The sequence below is a fragment of the Chanos chanos genome, chromosome 10 (assembly GCF_902362185.1).
Source record: "Chanos chanos chromosome 10, fChaCha1.1, whole genome shotgun sequence".
In the NCBI taxonomy this organism is placed as follows: Eukaryota; Metazoa; Chordata; class Actinopteri; order Gonorynchiformes; family Chanidae; genus Chanos; species Chanos chanos.
This window is the reverse complement of record NC_044504.1, coordinates 447,887-465,000: the sequence shown is the minus strand read 5'-3', so window position 1 is coordinate 465,000 and position 17,114 is coordinate 447,887. Positions and strand designations below refer to the sequence as shown.

Here is a 17,114-nt window from a genome sequence, read left to right as displayed (position 1 = left end):
TCCAGGGTGTGGCAGTGTACTTCCCCAGCACGTTGCTCTGGTGTATATACCTGATTACTAATGGTAAAATGGTTCCTGTTCATGTCTGTGATCTGTCTGTATATACCTGATTGCTAATGGTAAAATGGTTCCTGTTCATGTCTGTGATCTGTCTGTATATACCTGATTACTAATGGTAAAATGGTTCCTGTTCATGTCTGTGATCTGTCTGTATATACCTAAATTACTAATGGTAAAATGGTTCCTGTTCATGTCTGTGATCTGTCTGTATATACCTAAATTACTAATGGTAAAATGGTTCCTGTTCATGTCTGTGATCAGTCTGTATATACCTAATTACTAATGGTAAAATGGTTCCTGTTCATGTCTGTGATCTGTCTGTATATACCTGATTACTAATGGTGAAATGGTTCCTGTTCATGTCTGTGATCAGTCTGTATATACCTGATTACTAATGGTAAAATGGTTCCTGTTCATGTCTGTGATCTGTCTGTATATACCTAAATTACTAATGGTAAAATGGTTCCTGTTCATGTCTGTGATCTGTCTGTATATACCTGATTACTAATGGTGAAATGGTTCCTGTTCATGTCTGTGATCTGTCTGTATATACCTGATTACTAATGGTAAAATGGTTCCTGTTCATGTCTGTGATCTGTCTGTATATACCTGATATTGATGGTAAAACGGTTGTTGTTGAGAACTGGGCTTTGATCGGGTCCTCTCAGAGTGATCTGGGGTTTCGGACGGCCGCACACTTTACAACACAACACCACTGTTTCTCCGAATGCACACGTCACATCCGCCAGCGGGATCAGGAACTCTGGGGCCACTTCACAACAAAACCAATGAAAACCACACACCTGAATTTACACACGTCACAGTTAAACACTCAGCTGCTCACATGGTCGCATGAGTGATGTCTGTGCCATTAGTTTGTTAAATCTCGTAACACATAATTATTCACAATCTTACCTTCTTAGTTTGTTAAATCTCGTAACACATAATTATTCACAATCTTACCTTCTTAGTTTGTTAAATCTCGTAACACATACTTATTCACAATCTTACCTTCTTGAATAAAATTGGGATTCAGCAACTGCAAAACAAATAAACAGGGGTTAGATAGCAGCAGGTTTTATCAGGGTAGGGCACAGTCAAATTCCTGATACACACTGGCATCAGAAATGACCATCGAAAGATGACTTAGTAGTGTAACAGCTAGTTCCACTAAAAACAAAGAGCAGTCAGACATGCAAACACAGTGAGTAGACATCCGCTAATGAACTTGTTCATTCTTCTGACCTGCAGTTGTCTTCATAAACAGCTCACATCCAAGACACTAGGTGGCAGTAGTATGACAAATATGGGAATTTAAAGAAGCATTGTGGATGACTGGAATTTTACGCTTATGAGTTCTCTGTCTTATTTTCATATGTGTCCAATAAAAACAAAGTAATTCAAACTGAGGTAATTCATTGAAAAGACTCCTTTAGATCATGCTTCTGTGATTGGCACCTTCACAAAAACGGTCCAGAGGGACTTGGCCTCAGTCAGAGAGCAGAATCAGTCCCCTCCTCACCATCACACACCCTTTAGCTTTATGAAAATCAGGTAAAATCCTGCCAGTTACCAAGTTCAACATGTATTATCTAACCATTCCCATCTGTGGTATCGAAACACATTCCATAAGACATTCCAGTTATCGAACACACTGCTATCAGCGTGGTGAGATAATGTCCCTCATCACTGAGGTCAAATGACACCACACCTGCGTGACACACCATGAGCAGCTGACCGACCCTGCTGTCAGTCATGGACCTGCAGCTGTGCCTGAGTTCTAACCACCGTTTCCCTCTTGACTGCGCTTTAAACAGAGCATGCCCAGCTGCATGGAGCTACCAATAGTCTTACATTTAGTCAAGGCAGTGAACTTGTGTGATACAACGGATTAAGACACTAAGTGTGTGTGTGTGTGTGTGTGTGTGTATGTCTTTTGGAGAGTGGGCATGCAGGGACAGACATCCTACCTCCATGCTAGTTTTGGGATCCAGCTCCTCTTCGCAGTCAGACTCATCTGAGCTGTGTGTGTCCTATAGGGTGGATGACGGAGAGGAAAGAGTGAGGAGGAGGAGACTGTGTAGTATTACAAGAACAGTGTCACACAGTTACACAGGTAACAGTCGCTGCTGCTCTCCAAAGGAGTAGAGCCTGAATAAAACAGTGTCACAGAGTAACACATCTAACAGCGACCGCTGCTCTCCGAAGGGGATGTAAACAAAATTAGACACAGGGTTTTTCTAATGACAGACATCAGACTGGGGGTTGCTGGGACGTGTCAGGAAAATGGACAGGACTGAGAACGGTACGGGCTAAACCTGAGAACAGGGTCCCTGAATGTGCTCTTGGGTTCCAAATGAAAACTGAACAAGACCTGTAACTATATTCTATGAATACAGCAATGCAAAGCAAAGACATATGAAACATCTCTGATAATCTTAAACAACGTCCAAAACCGCTGTCCTTTGAGTTCAGAGAGCAGAAATGGCATTGGGTTATGTCGTGTGGTCAAACCAAACTGGGCTAGTTCTGAGAGTGAGATGTGTCAGTGACAGTTATGCAGATTCAGGTGAGGGGGGAAGACAGGTAAACCGACTCTTACTCACTTTCACGGGGCCCTTGGTGCTGAGGATGTCTTTGGGTTTGCGTATTCCATTCTCAACCTTGCTCTCACTTTTTCCATCGCTCTCCTTCTCAGCACGTTTTCTGGAGCGCAGCGTACTCCACGAGAGAGACTTCCTGTCATACCAGAACACGCAGCTGTGAAACTAGACTGACTGTGAGAGGACCGGGGAAGGAAGGGCGGGGGGGGGGGGGGGGGGGGGGCGGGGGGGCATTCAAATTTACTGAGAACAACACATGAAACGTGAAACGATGCTGGTATGGAACAAATAAGGTAAAAAAAACCCTGGTTTTGGTAGAGACGAAAGTGAAATACCAGTTAAGCATTGAGAAGAATGTATAGGGTTGACTGTGAGCCTTCACTCAGTAGGTCAAATAAAGATTCATTTCCCTCTGATGCCTCTGTGTTAAAGTCTCAACACTACGTAATGACAGCCTTTAAAACTCCACCAATCACAGCATGGACAGTAACGGACATATCTGTCAGTCAGCGTAAATCAACACTGTCTTTTACGTACGTAATGTTTGTAAGAGACCAGAGAATACCAATATTTCTATAGTCTGTTGAAGTGAATTATAGAACTACCCTGGTACCGATGGGTCTTGGTCACATTTGCACTAAACCTTTACACCATAGTGGAGACAGGGTTTGGGAGGAAGCAGCAGATGTGTCAGGTGTCTAAAGCACAACCATTAGCTGGATGGAAAAAACAAAATGGTCCAATCGCCTGCTTCACACACAAACTCTGTCTTCTGTCCAGGACCAGTATGATTAGTACAAACAAAAACGAAGTGCTCTTAAACAAACTACAACAAAAACAATTAAAATAAAAATACACAAATCAAACAAATAAATGAAAATAAGTGAACTGGTGAGAGACTAAAAGGCTTGGGCAGTGGATTTTCAGTAGAATACTCTGGAACGCTGCTCTGACTGTAGTGGGTTGTATATTAGGTATGTGTAAAATGCAGTTATATCTGTGAAAGAGAGCGAGAGATAATCAAACCTTTTAGGATTCAGGTATTTGTAATCAGTGAAGCAAAATGCAGTTTGCCTGCTTTTGCCTTACAGAGTTTCTGCTGTTTTTTTCTTTGGACAAAACAAGACCAATCTGCTTATCTTTGTCTAGCTCATGTCAAAAATTTATTTTACATATTTAAAATAATACATTAAAATGATTAGTTACACTATATGTACAATGCTGAACATTGTGACTAAAACCGTTTTCCACAATTTGGCTTTATTATTGTGGACTCTTAAATAGTGCAAAAGACTTTGACAGGAATGGGCTGAAAGGAGAATCAGTTAACAAAACAAGGATATTTACAGTAAATCAGTTAACAAAACAAGAATATTTACAGTAAACCTCCAATGGGATTAGACGGAAAAAAATGAACTCAACTTTCCCAAAAATAATATTAAAACAAAAACACAACCTGTACAAATTGCCATAGACAATAACAGAAAAACATTCTCCATTTGGAGAAATTAGGCCCAGATTCACAAAAAAGTACTTTTAAACATATAAACAAAAACAAAAGTTGTGTTAGAAACAGAAATAAGAGTCCAGTCCAGTCAGTTCCACACTGATGTAAAATTGCTGGCACCATCTTCAGATTACCAGAGTACTGCTCCTCTATGGGTCTCTACAGTGTTCAACAAATCATTTTTGTCTCTTCTTTACCAAAACGAAAAGAAGAACTTAAATTTCTCCCTCAGTGTTCAATTTTCCCAGTTCGTTCCGACAAAAAGGGTTTGGGGCACTCAGAAACTGGGTGGAGCTCTATTCAACAATCCAACCAGAGCTCCAGGCAGGTTTGATTGACACTTACTTGATGCTGGCATCTGCACTGTCTAAGTGATTTTTAGTGAGAGGGCCCAGGACGTGGCCAGGGACCCAGCCCTCTGCGGCAGGTGATTGGATGTTGGCGGGTCGGTAGACCAGGTACATGTTCTGCTGATTGGTGGCCAGAATCTGTACCGTCTCTCCCTGAGTGACACAGATCTCATTCTCCTTCAGAGCACTGTAGTCCTGAGTCACCGTCATAGTGGATGACATGCCGTTACAGGCCACGTCAGCATGCTGCTGTGGGGAGCACACACACACATGAACACACACACACACACACACACACACACACACACACACATGAACACACACACACACACACACACACATACACACATACACACACACAAGCACAAGCACACACACACACACACACGCAAACACATGCACACATGAACACACACACACACACACACACACACACACACACACACATACACACATACACACACACAAGCACAAGCACACACACAAGCACACACACACACGCAAACACATGCACACATGTACCCACACACACGCACACACATGCGTACACACACAAACATTCAAACGCACACACAAACACAATATGCACACATGTGTACGCACACACGTACACACACACACACACACACGCAAAACAAACACACAAAACAAACACACAAAAAAATGCGGTCAGGCTCTCTAAGCTATGATGGAAACCATGAGAAAGAAATGAGCAGATATTGAATGTACAATATGATGAACTGAGCCGTCTCAGGAGTTTGTGGAGAGGAGAAAAAACACAGTCACTAGGCCATTACTGACACTTCACTGAAAGTCCTGTGCTGCAGCAGGACTAGAGTGGTTTCTACTCCATGCAAACATGACCAGTTGTGTTGTGGAGTGGGGCAGGAGAACTACACTGGTTTGGTTTAAAAGTCTGGGACAAACACAGTGTAGTGAGGCAGCAGTACTCATGGGTATACAGCACGATGACATACTCACCCCGGGGGGGTCGTGTCTGTCGCTCGGCTTCTGCGGGTTCAGACACAGGCTGCCGTTGGAGGGGAGTGTTTTCACCTGGGCTTTCTCTGTCCCCAGAGATGAGGAGGAGGTGGGCCTGACGTTGTTCAGAGTAGAGCGTGTGAGAGACTGCGAACTGCTCTTCTCTTTCTGGTACTCAATGGGAGACTGAAGTGCTGAGGGAATATTTCAGTACAAATGTTGTTAACACATACATGCAGCAGCATAACAAACCAATATCACTGACAGAAAGGCCATGTAGTATTAAGAGTGAACAAGTCCCTACTCTAATTAGACTGAGTCATACCACGCTGACACTTGCAAGAAAATGAGAGCATCAGAGGTGTTTGCAGACCAAGGTTCAGTTTGTATTATGCAACAAATAATTTTTCAGTAAACAACAGACAATGTATACCTGGCTCATTCTAAAGCAGCACACAAAGTAAATAAGGCAGAAGGAAAGCTGACACTGTGCTCATATTAAAGGTGAAAATCAAAGGCTCACATGCCATCTATTGTTAGAGCACATCGACACCCTCTGCCGGGTAAACAAAAGCCAACTGCAGCAAGTCAAAGGCACATACCAGTCTGGAGAGTCACTACACACACTTATTTGACAACGTGGTTAAATAAGCTGGGTTACATGTGAAAATTGTTACGTGTGGTAAAATAAACTGGGTCATATGTGAAAACTGTCATTTGAATGAGATGGAAATGATATGAGGGTGGTTCAGTTTTGGATTCAAATAACACAGCTGTTCAAGCAGGTCGTGCAGCTCACACCACCAGCATCTGTAAACGTGTGTCACCAAACTGAGGTGAATTATGGGAAAATAGTGGAGGTCCTACATTTTCTGCCTGCAGAGCATAAGCACTATGTATCTCAGCATAGGTTTGGACGAATTTGAGCCACGACAGACAGTGGTGTGTGTGTGTGTGTGTGTGTGTGTGTGTGTGTGTGTGTGTGTATGCTGTTTGGTTACTCACCAGACAAGAAGTTGCTCTGTGCCTCCAGTAGCTCTGTGATGTGCTGAACCCAGAGCTGTTTGACGTCCACGTTGGCGGCCTGCAGGGTGAGACGCTCGGCGGAACCACGGCTTGTCAGGACAAACTTGCACGGGTCGTTATCCACATGCTCCTCCAGACCCAGGTAACTAACCTACACCAACAAAACCACAGCCCCCAAAACCAGACCCACCCCCCCAAAACGACAGGTTTAGTCTGAGGAGCGGGAGACCAACCCTAAACTTTCAGCTCCTGAGGCTAAGGGAGGTAGAGAGTGAAACAGAGTGTGAGTGAAGAATTACAGGTTAAAACTGTGAATGAGCTTCATTGAACAGTGCATATCATTCTACTTTCTCATGTTTTAATTTGAGGGTCAGATCTAAAAAGACAGCAAACACAACAGTCACAGAGTGAGAAACTGAGTGTATGTTAAACTGAGCCCTCTGAGCCAGAAACGCTGACCTTGGGCCTTCTCTCTGCAAGAGGAGTGGAATAGAGAGAAGAGGAGTGGAGTGGAGAAGAGAGAAGAGGAGTGGAGTGGAGTAGAGAGAAGAGGAGTGGAGTGGAGCAGAGAGAAGAGGAGTAGAGTGAAGAGAAGAGGAGTGGAGCAGAGAGAAGAGGAGTGGAGTAGAGAGAAGAGGAGTGGAGTAGAGAGAAGAGAAGTGGAGCAGAGAGAAGAGGAGTAGAGTGAAGAGAAGAGGAGTGGAGCAGAGAGAAGAAGAGTGGAGTAGAGAGAAGAGGAGTGGGGTGGAGTAGAGAGAAGAGGAGTGGAGGGGAGAAGAGAGAAGAGGAGTGGAGTAGAGAGAAGAGGAGTGGAGTGAAGAGAAGAGAAGAGGAGTGGAATGGAGTAGAGTGAAGAGGAGTGGAGTGGAGTAGAGAGAAGAGGAGTGGAGTGAAGAGAAGAGGAGTGGAGTAGAGAGAAGAGAAGAGGAGTGGAGCAGAGAGAAGAGGAGTGGAGTAGAGAGAAGAGGAGTGAAGAGAAGAGGAGTGAAGAGAAGAGAAGTGGAGGCGAGTAGAGAGAAGAGGAGTGGAGTGAAGAGAAGAGAAGAGGAGTGAAGAGAAGAGGAGTGGAGTAGAGAGAAGAGGAGTGAAGAGAAGAGAAGTGGAGTGGAGTAGAGAGAAGAGGAGTGGAGTAGAGAGAAGAGGAGTGAAGAGAAGAGAAGTGGAGTGGAGTAGAGAGAAGAGGAGTGGAGTAGAGAGAAGAGGAGTGGAGTGAAGAGAAGAGGAGTGAGGAGAAGAGGAGTGAAGAGAAGAGGAGAGGAGTAGAGAGAAGAGGAGTGGAGTAGAGAGAAGAGGAGTGGAGTAGAGAGAAGAGAAGAGGAGTGAAGAGAAGAGAAGAGGACTGAAGAGAAGAGGAGAGGAGTAGAGAGAAGAGGAGTGAGGGGAGAGAATTGGAGGGGAGTAGAGAGAAGAGAAGAGGAGTGAAGAGAAGAGGAGTGGAGTAGTTGTGATTAAAAGCACCTTAATGCTCTTTTTAAACTGGTAGCCTGGTGTGGAGGAGCCCTTCCTCAGGAGTTCGCTGAAGATGACGATCTGCTCGAAGAGGAAGACTCTTCTCTCTTTACTGCGAGATAGGACGCCCGAGTCCTGCTCTGACACGAAAAATGTCTCCTGCTGCAGCAGCTTTCCTTGACTGGTCAGCTTTCCCTGTGTCATACAGAGAGTCAGGCCACTCACACAAAGGCACAGCCTGTCTGTCTCACCAGCCTGTCTGTCAAAGCCACAGCCTGTCTGTCTCACCAGCCTGTCTGTCAAAGGCACAGCCTGTCTGTCTCACCAGCCTGTCTGTCAAAGCCACAGCCTGTCTGCCAAAGGCACAGCCTGTCTGTCTCACCAGTCTGTCTGTCAAAGGCACAGCCTGTCTGTCAAAGGCACAGCCTGTCTGTCTCACCAGCCTGTCTGTCAAAGGCACAGCCTGTCTGTCTCACCAGCCTGTCTGTCAAAGCCACAGCCTGTCTGTCAAAGGCACAGCCTGTCTGTCTCACCAGCCTGTCTGTCAAAGGCACAGCCTGTCTGTCTCACCAGCCTGTCTGTCAAAGCCACAGCCTGTCTGTCAAAGCCACAGCCTGTCTGTCAGCCTGTCCGTCAGCACGCATCTGTCTGCTCTCACAATGTCACCGATACAGCACAAATCAATGGATGACAGATCTTACATGCACTGAGCATCATCCTAATGACATCCTTTTGTTTCATAGAAGACTGTATTTACACCCTTGACGTCATGCTGTTCCTATTTCACAAGAAAATGTTTCTACATCAAAACAGGACATTCTTTCTGGTCTCACATTTCTACTACGCACTGTCATAAGACACAACACATGCAAATCTACAGAGCTAATTTCACTCCATGCAACACAGTTCCACTCTAAGTTTTCCCAAGTTAATCCAGCCTTGGAGATCTGTCAGATGCAAGTTAAGCACAGATAAAAAAGCTGATAAAACTGTGAGCACTGATGGGAACAGTACCTCAAAGCCCTGTAGCCGGCCCAGGTTCATCATGTCATTACAGAGCTTGGGAACCTGTGACATCAAATCCACTGCTTTCTGTAACACAGTTACAACAAGAACATCAAATCCACTGTCTTCTCACATAGTGCTGCAACAAGAACAACCTTATCACAGTGTAATTAGTTATATACTATAGGCTCTAACATGATCATTGTAAATAATGTGGAGAAACTGATCACCTCAATGTCCTGACAGTCTAGCCCAGCTTTCGAACTGTATTTCAGGAAATCCTTTAAAAAGAGAGAGAAAATGTCATATTACAATAACATTACATATTGTCTCTGATCATTTAAAACAGTGTAAAGAGCCATCTTTTTAAGTGTCTTTGGTTTTGTTTGTTTCACCTTCAGTAGAAGCTGATACTTTGTGATTCTCTGGATAGGTTTGATGAGATAGTCACTGATATTCAGTCTGGAGTTTATGTCCTGTTGTATTCCCTGTCATTCAGACATGGAGAAACCAATTGAAGGGCATTCTAGATGAGCGGATGATTGTATTTTTTTTTTTTTAAAAGATTCAACACAAACATGTCGTGACGCTTTACCTCAAAGTATGAATCATATTCAGCAACGATGAACTCTGATTTGGGCTTGTTTTGGCAGTAAACCACATACATGTACAGTCTGCGTTCCTAAAGAGCACAGTGTGGAGAGAATCAATGACAAACCCATGGACATGCACAGACAGACCGCTGAGTGTCATGTCACACATGTGCGATATCAAAAATGTGTGATGTCACAGGTCTCACATGTTTCATAAAGAGCTGAGGAAGACGCTCCTGCTCTTCCAGACATTTCTCCAACTCGACCACAAAAAAACTGGAGAACAAAAGAGAAAAACACTTCTAGACAATGCAGGCTTCCTTGCCATAGCTTGAGACAGATTCAGAATATGAAACCTTTAGAAGAAAAACTCAAAGATGGAAAATCTTACTCTCTATGCCAGTCATAGATTTGGTGAATGTTTCCAAAAACAATTTTGTCTTTTCCTTTCATGTCCTCGGGCACTCCTTTCTCCTCCATTTTCTTCATGAACCCCTAGAGAGAGAGACAGAGAGAGAGAGAGACAGAGAGAGAGAGACAGAGAGCGAGAGAGAGAGAGAGAGAGACAGAGAGAGAGAGACAGAGAGCGAGAGAGAGAGACAGAGAGAGAGAGAGAGAGACAGAGAGAGAGAGAGCGAGAGAGACAGAGAGAGAGAGAGACAGATAGAGAGAGAGAGACAGAGAGAGAGAGAATAACTGTTAATACCATGTATCAGTCAAGAAAAGAAGAATAACCGAGTGAAAAGAAAGAAAGAACTAAAGAAAGAGCCCTTCTCCACAGGATTCATAAGCAATGACATGTTTCCTCCTTTTACATTACAATACTCAGCAGAGCTGGACACAGACAGAGCTCATAGTACAGACGTAGTACAGAGTAGTACTGTTGTCCAGAAACCAGCCAAGCTTAGCACAAAGATGACCTTTAGCATCGACACATGTCTGTGAGACAGCCCAGAGTCCTCTTCAAAACATTGACGATTACAGGGACATTTTATGCTTATTCAGGCGTCGACCAAACAGTTTGATGGACAGAAACTGACAGTTTAATGGAGAAGTTGATTGACAGCTGCCTGGTCCAGCTGACTGCCTTACCTCCACTACGACGCCCAAGTTTTTGACATAGTCCTTCTCTGTCTGAATCAGCTCATTAAGCACAAACCTGAAACACAGGAGTGTTTGAATTAAGGTCACCACTTCTCTGTTACAAAGGATTTCCAGCCCGAGCGTGTGCTCAGATTACTATGGACAAGATCTCACATGGACATGTGTGTCATTCTTCTGTCTTCACAGTGACAGAGCGGAGGCAGTCTGTCATAAAAATCACAGGACTACACTGACACAACTTAACTCTGCCAAGAGAACGACACACACTTCACTCTGTTGATTGCTTTTTCATTTAAAGAATTCATCTCTCACACACAGTGCTGTAAGGTATACATTACAAAGTCACCCCTCAGTTCACATCTATAACAGTACTGACACTGTTATCCTTCAGTTTAGCTCTGAAACAGTACTGACAGTCATCCCCCAGGTCAGACTATTTGTTTTGTAAGTTCGGCCTGGGATAAGGAGCAAACGGTGCCACTGTATCAGTTCATTGAGAGCGAAGAGGAGCCCTACATGCGTCCACGTAAAGCTTTGGCTTGTTTCTCCAGCTCAGGGTCTCTGGGTGGAGTGCTCTTCTGCTCTGGTGGAACCATGGGTCCAAAACTGGGGTATGATCCCGGGTCCAGAGTCTGATATTAAAACAGCAGAATTGACATTTGGGTAAGAGACACACAGAACATGCTGAGAAGCATAAACCAAGCAGAGCCTGAGAGAACCGCAGAAACAGAGAGACAGGAGAACTCTGCTTCAAGATTTAATTTTACATCTATGATCTATGGATGAACTGTGTATGTAGCTTAACGCAGTTAAAAACAAAGAACAGAAAAAAAGAAAAACCATGACTCATAATAAAAAGAGATGACACAACACAAAATTGCCACTGACAATCAAGAGACGTGGGTAAAATTCACTCAGTTAACCCGAGACAAGACAACACAAACTTTGTTAGATCTGTGAAACAGTGCAGGACCAGCATTGCTGCTTGAGGGAGTGGAAGCGGAAGGGGAGGGGACAGAGGAAAGACAGTGTTAAGGGAACAGAAGAAGACTGTTGCTTGCTGAACTAGACCGCTCACTTACCATTTTGGTCTTGACCAGTTTCTCTATGGCACTGACCAATTCAGCGGCACTGGGCACATCGGCCGAGCCGTGCTGCACCGCAAGCAATGCAGACGACTGCACCATCAGCACCAGTACACACAGTGTTACAGGGAAAGGCATGTTAAAAGGAGAGAGAAAGAGAGGAAAAGAGAGAGAGAGAGAGAGAGAGAGAGAGAGACAGGTTGTTATTAGCAGAGTATATAGCTTCTTGGGGAAAGACAGGAGAGGTCAATCTGAGAGCAGAGAACAGAGAAAAGAGCTATGATGGGTTATAACCAAGCCAGTTCTCTTTATGTTATCTGACAGCTGAAAAATGATTACCCACAGAAACACCAGGACAGCAGGGAATAGTTTGTGTGTATGTAACCGTGTCTGTGCGGTGTCTTATAAACATGTAATGAAACTATGTGTGACTTTTGGTAGGTCAGAATATGAGAGCCATAATCTGACCTGATGAACTCTGTTTTCAGTTTTATAAAACTACACCCTTTGAAAACTAAGAGGTAATAATGAACTAGTGATAATAACTTTTACAAACACTATAAATATTTGTAAGTGATTTCTGCTTTACATTACTGGATGCAAAATTTATACAAGTCACTTACTGTTTTTTTTTTCTGAACATACTAAAAGGTGTAAATGAGCTTGTCCATGAATCATCTGTCATTTACTACGATCGTTTTCATTTCTATTACTGTGTTCTCCTGCTTTATAGCTCTCTGGCCTTCTCCTGTCAGTAACCCTCCAGAGAACAGAGCAGAACAGAACTCAGGTAGTTCAACCGTCTGTGGTGGAGGAATGAAAAAAACACAGGGGCGGGGGCATGTGTAAACACAGAGTGGGCGTGACTCTACCTTCTCTTCCTGAGATGAGGGGTCTTTGATGATTTCCATTGGGGGTGGGAGTGGGGTGTGGGAGTCGTCCTCCGGTTCCTCCTCCCCCCCGCTCTGCAGGCCTGCGGAGGGCTTGGACAGGACTCCCTCCTTTCTCTGTGAGGAACACAGCACTGCGTTAAGGAGCCTCATTGTGACTGGGGTTCACAGTTCAGTACGACTAACACAGAGCATCTTTGTCCCACTGAACCAAAAGCTCCACTCAGCCTTGGAGAGCAGCAAGCCCTCAGTGCATCTGATTACGCCTGTCCCATCAACAGCTCCATCATCTGGGCACTTCTAAAGTGCCTATAACGCCTTTTCTCCCTCTTTCCTCCGTTTACATGACGTTCTTCACGGGGAGCGAGAAGAGGGGACGCAGTTTCTCAAGAGAGAAGACGGTTGCATGGAGAAGCGCACAGCAGATAAAGGGGCGGCTTTTATAAAATGTCAGTGCTTAAGGGGATAAGATAGGGCACACTGCCAAATGTCCCTAGAAACATTCATAAAATGTGTCTTAACAGTAAACTGTGTACTCAGTACTGCGCTGAGGTAGCACAGAACTATGTGTAGAACACGGAGGAAGGAAAAGACAGAGCAGAGATCTCATTTCCTCACAGTTATGACTGTGTATGTTTATCATAACAGAAGTCTTTGTTTGATGGAAACACACAGGAATATTGAGGCATCATATGATTTGAATGTGGTCACTCTTTGAAACCGAAAACTCTGCTGGTCTGCTCTCCACATGTCCAAATTTTACTGTTGGCTCTGACAGGAAATGCAGGCGGTCCAGATAAGGTGAAAAAAACTATGTGCAGTTTGTGGTGTACTCTCAGATGGAGCATAGGTATGTGACAACTCAAACACAGTTACACAGGATGAATTGAGCTTGATGCCTCCCTGCGTCTAGCGCAATCAGCCCATTAAGGAGCACTGGTTTTAAGGTTTTAAGACTCCTCACGCCATTCTGACCACTCGTTTTCAGCCAGTCACATATCACCGAGTGGCCCTGCGGCAGTGTTACTCAACGAAGATTCTGTTTAAACAGAACACACTACATAACCTAAAGTCTTTGCATTCTGTAACGAGTTCCACTGAATTAAGCCCTGACGGGTCTGACTCTGTAGTAGAACATTCCGGAAACGCAGTGAAAGCTCTGCTGGTTGCGTTACCTCTTCTGCGTTGTCATGGTGCTCAGGCAGCTCTATGCTCTTACGCCCCTCTCTCTTCTTCGGTTTGCTGGGGAGTTTTTTGGTGCTGCTGCCGTGGCTTAGGCGACGTCGGGGACTGGTCAGCCATTTCTTCAGTGTGTTACTGGAGCGTTTGGGCCCTGGAGAACTGGTCGGAATGGAGCTCAGAGATGCCTGAGGGGCCAAAGTGGCCACGGACTCTGTCTTCTGGTCTGAGCTGCTAACTGCGTAGTTCTCTGAGAGAGAACCATGACAAAACAACGAGAAGGAGAGACAGGTTAGAAGGCCTGATACAAAAAAACCTTGAGTTATGAACAAAGTAAAAGATAACTAATGCTGACATATTTCAAAGACATTTTCCCTACAGAGAAGATTGACGTTAAGTCCCATTTCTAAAGAAGTTCCACCGCGTAGATAAAAGTTTTTTGACACATAACAAGAATTACAAAAATTCAGTGTGTCATTTCTTCAATAACAATACCTGTATCATGAATACTCCTGTCTTAATAGACCTGATGTGCATGGAGGAGAGCACACAGACTCTTGACTTTCCCAGACAAAGTCAGTGAAGTTCTACACAGACATAATTCAGCATTGCATCAGTGTGACACACAGTATCATGTGTCTGCGGGCATGGTTACATGTTGAATTAAAATCAGTGAAAAGAGCTATATCTGCCAGGGGAATGGAACAGTTTTAACAGTTACTCCCTGGAAAATGACCATGGCTTGGATGTTTAGGGATTCACCTACGGGTCCTGAATTATATCTCATCCCAACTGCTCCCCACCTTATATGGCAAACTGTGCTTCTCACCAGTTCTCCATGTCTCACACCACACACATTCTCTCTACAACAGACCTGACACTTCACGCCAGGAAAAATGAGCTAAAAATTTCATCCTCAAACTCCTGAGATAACACATTTTATAAGACCCAATCTGGAAGATTCCAACAAACAGCAACCATTACCAGAGGTTATGACCATTACCAGGGTTTAGCCTGAGTGTGTGAATGAACAATGTTATTCCTCCTAAGGACACATGAACAAAAGAACACTAAGAGTGACCCCAGACACTGCTAAGGAAACATTTGGAAATCTCATTAACATGAGATTTTAAAGTTTGATTGCTAAATATAGATAGACACACACACACACACACACACGGACACATGCACACACGCTCATGCACGCACACACACAAACACACACACACACACACACACACACGCAAACAAGCATACACACAGATACACGCACACAGATACACAAACACACACATAAACACACCCCCAAGAAACACAGAAACACACGCATAAAGACAGGCTTAAAGCAGTTTGCTGGGGGGAATCCACAGTGACCCAGCGGCAGAGAGAGAGAGAGGTGCTCACTGTCAGAGTGTAGTCTTGTGAGGACTATGGGAGAAGGAGGGAGCAGTGAGAGAGCGAGGGGAGCTGAGGCCGTGGATGTGATTCTAACAGGAGGGTGCATTTGGCTGTGCTCCCTGGGCCACAGAAACACGGCAGGACTGATTAAAGGAAATGACCTTGTGAGGAGTCATGTGAGCGGCTTTGGTTTTACACACACTAATGTGGCTGCACTGTCTGAACAAGCACAATTTCTGCCTATGGGTACACACACACACACACACACACACACACACACACACACACACACACACGCATACACACACGCACACACACACACACGCACACACACACACGCACACACGCACACACACGCACGCACGCATACACACACGCATACACACATGCATATATATACACATGCACATATATACACACATGCGCACACACACACACACACGCACGCACGCATACACACACGCATACACACACGCATATATATACACATGCACATATATACACACATGTGCACACACACACACACAGACATACACTCCCACACACACACACACACACACACACTCATTCAGAGTATAAGGGCACAGGGCTCTCTGATTGGTTGACTGGCCTATCTGCGTGTAGCAGGGTGATGAAGAGTCTCTTTGATAAAGTGAACACTGCACTCCATACAGTGTCTTTCATAGGGCTTTTGTTCCAGCTCTTCCTCTGCATGGTCCTACAGATGTGTGTGTGTGCGTGCGCGTGTGTGTGTGTGTGTGTGTGTGTGTGTGTGTGTGTGTGTCTGTGTGTCTGTGAGTGTGTGTGCGCGTGTATGTGTGTGTGTGTGTGTGTGTGTGTGTGTGTGAATCTGCTCTCTTACAGTCTTACAGGCTTGACCTAGAGATGCCTTCATTCACAATATACACTTACAATCTCTACTCACAAATAATATTCACAACATTCATTAATAAACTCTTTCTAATCTCTACTCATTAATTATATTCACAGACTCTGCACTTCACTCTTCAGCTCAGCTCCTGTCTTTAAAAGCCATTGACAGACTCATGTGGTTCATGTGGAGTTAAACTCTAACTCAGCACACATGGGTCTGGCAAACAGGGCTTCAACGCTCAGGGCAGGTGTGACGGACTTTGAACGTTGAATTTTGTGTTTGGAGGGTGTAGTGGTCTGAAAACACAGACAGCAGCATTCTGAAGTGCATGCTTTTTCCATCATTAGTACAACATTTATGTTTGCTAACAACTACAGTGTGTTGTACGTGTGTGTGATGGAAGGAAAGTCTTTCCTGGCTAAGCATTAAGACACATACACACACACACACACCAAAAGAGAGAGAGAGAGAGAGAGCGCGCACATAACTTTTGGGTCATAATGCTGTATTCCCTGTCTGTCTGGTCCTGAGAAACCTCCATGTGATATCATATGACTGTTTCCATACTAAACAAAATCAGCACTGCATACAGAAATGCCACTCAGGCTCTACAATTCAACACAACCATTACCTGAGTCACTTAAAACCTATCTGTCTGTCTATCTGTCTGTCTATCTGTCTGTCTATCTATCTATCTATCTATCTATCTATCTATCTATCTATCTATCTATCTATCTATCTATCTATCTATCTATCTATCTATCTATCTATCTATCTATCTATCTATCTATCTCTCCATCTATCTATCTATCTCTCCATCTATCTATCTATCTATCTATCCCCACACACACACACACATATATAGATGAGCATGTACCTCAGGATAGACAAAACAAACCTTAAATGCATGTGACATGCATTATAAAACTTTATGTAAAATGCAGGAAATTCCAAGGAAGCACACACACACACACACACATACACACACAATAACTAAAGCAGCAGGGACA

The 17,114-nt window shown here is 44.1% G+C and overlaps 1 protein-coding gene across 3 annotated transcripts in view; it reads right to left on the bottom strand.

Moving 5' to 3' along the window:
• Positions 1-17,114, bottom strand: part of kalrna (kalirin RhoGEF kinase a) — a 185,556-nt gene that overhangs the window by 7,042 nt on the left and 161,400 nt on the right. Inside the window, exons 36-55 of one of the 3 annotated variants that reach the window (XM_030787300.1) lie at positions 13,829-14,082; positions 12,970-12,987; positions 12,636-12,764; positions 11,761-11,856; positions 11,195-11,310; positions 10,667-10,733; positions 9,966-10,069; positions 9,781-9,850; positions 9,577-9,663; positions 9,377-9,469; positions 9,212-9,262; positions 8,991-9,068; positions 7,986-8,171; positions 6,507-6,678; positions 5,502-5,695; positions 4,516-4,766; positions 2,667-2,799; positions 2,031-2,093; positions 1,072-1,099; positions 670-832 (exon numbers count right to left, since the gene is read on the bottom strand). In XM_030787300.1, coding sequence (XP_030643160.1) covers positions 670-832; positions 1,072-1,099; positions 2,031-2,093; positions 2,667-2,799; positions 4,516-4,766; positions 5,502-5,695; positions 6,507-6,678; positions 7,986-8,171; positions 8,991-9,068; positions 9,212-9,262; positions 9,377-9,469; positions 9,577-9,663; positions 9,781-9,850; positions 9,966-10,069; positions 10,667-10,733; positions 11,195-11,310; positions 11,761-11,856; positions 12,636-12,764; positions 12,970-12,987; positions 13,829-14,082 — 2,353 coding nt within the window. Of the gene's footprint in view, positions 1-669; positions 833-1,071; positions 1,100-2,030; positions 2,094-2,666; positions 2,800-4,294; positions 4,770-5,501; positions 5,696-6,506; positions 6,679-7,985; positions 8,172-8,990; positions 9,069-9,211; positions 9,263-9,376; positions 9,470-9,576; positions 9,664-9,780; positions 9,851-9,965; positions 10,070-10,666; positions 10,734-11,194; positions 11,311-11,760; positions 11,857-12,635; positions 12,771-12,969; positions 12,988-13,828; positions 14,083-17,114 lie in introns of those variants that run through there. The other 2 variants (XM_030787301.1, XM_030787303.1) reach the window with 2 other exon arrangements.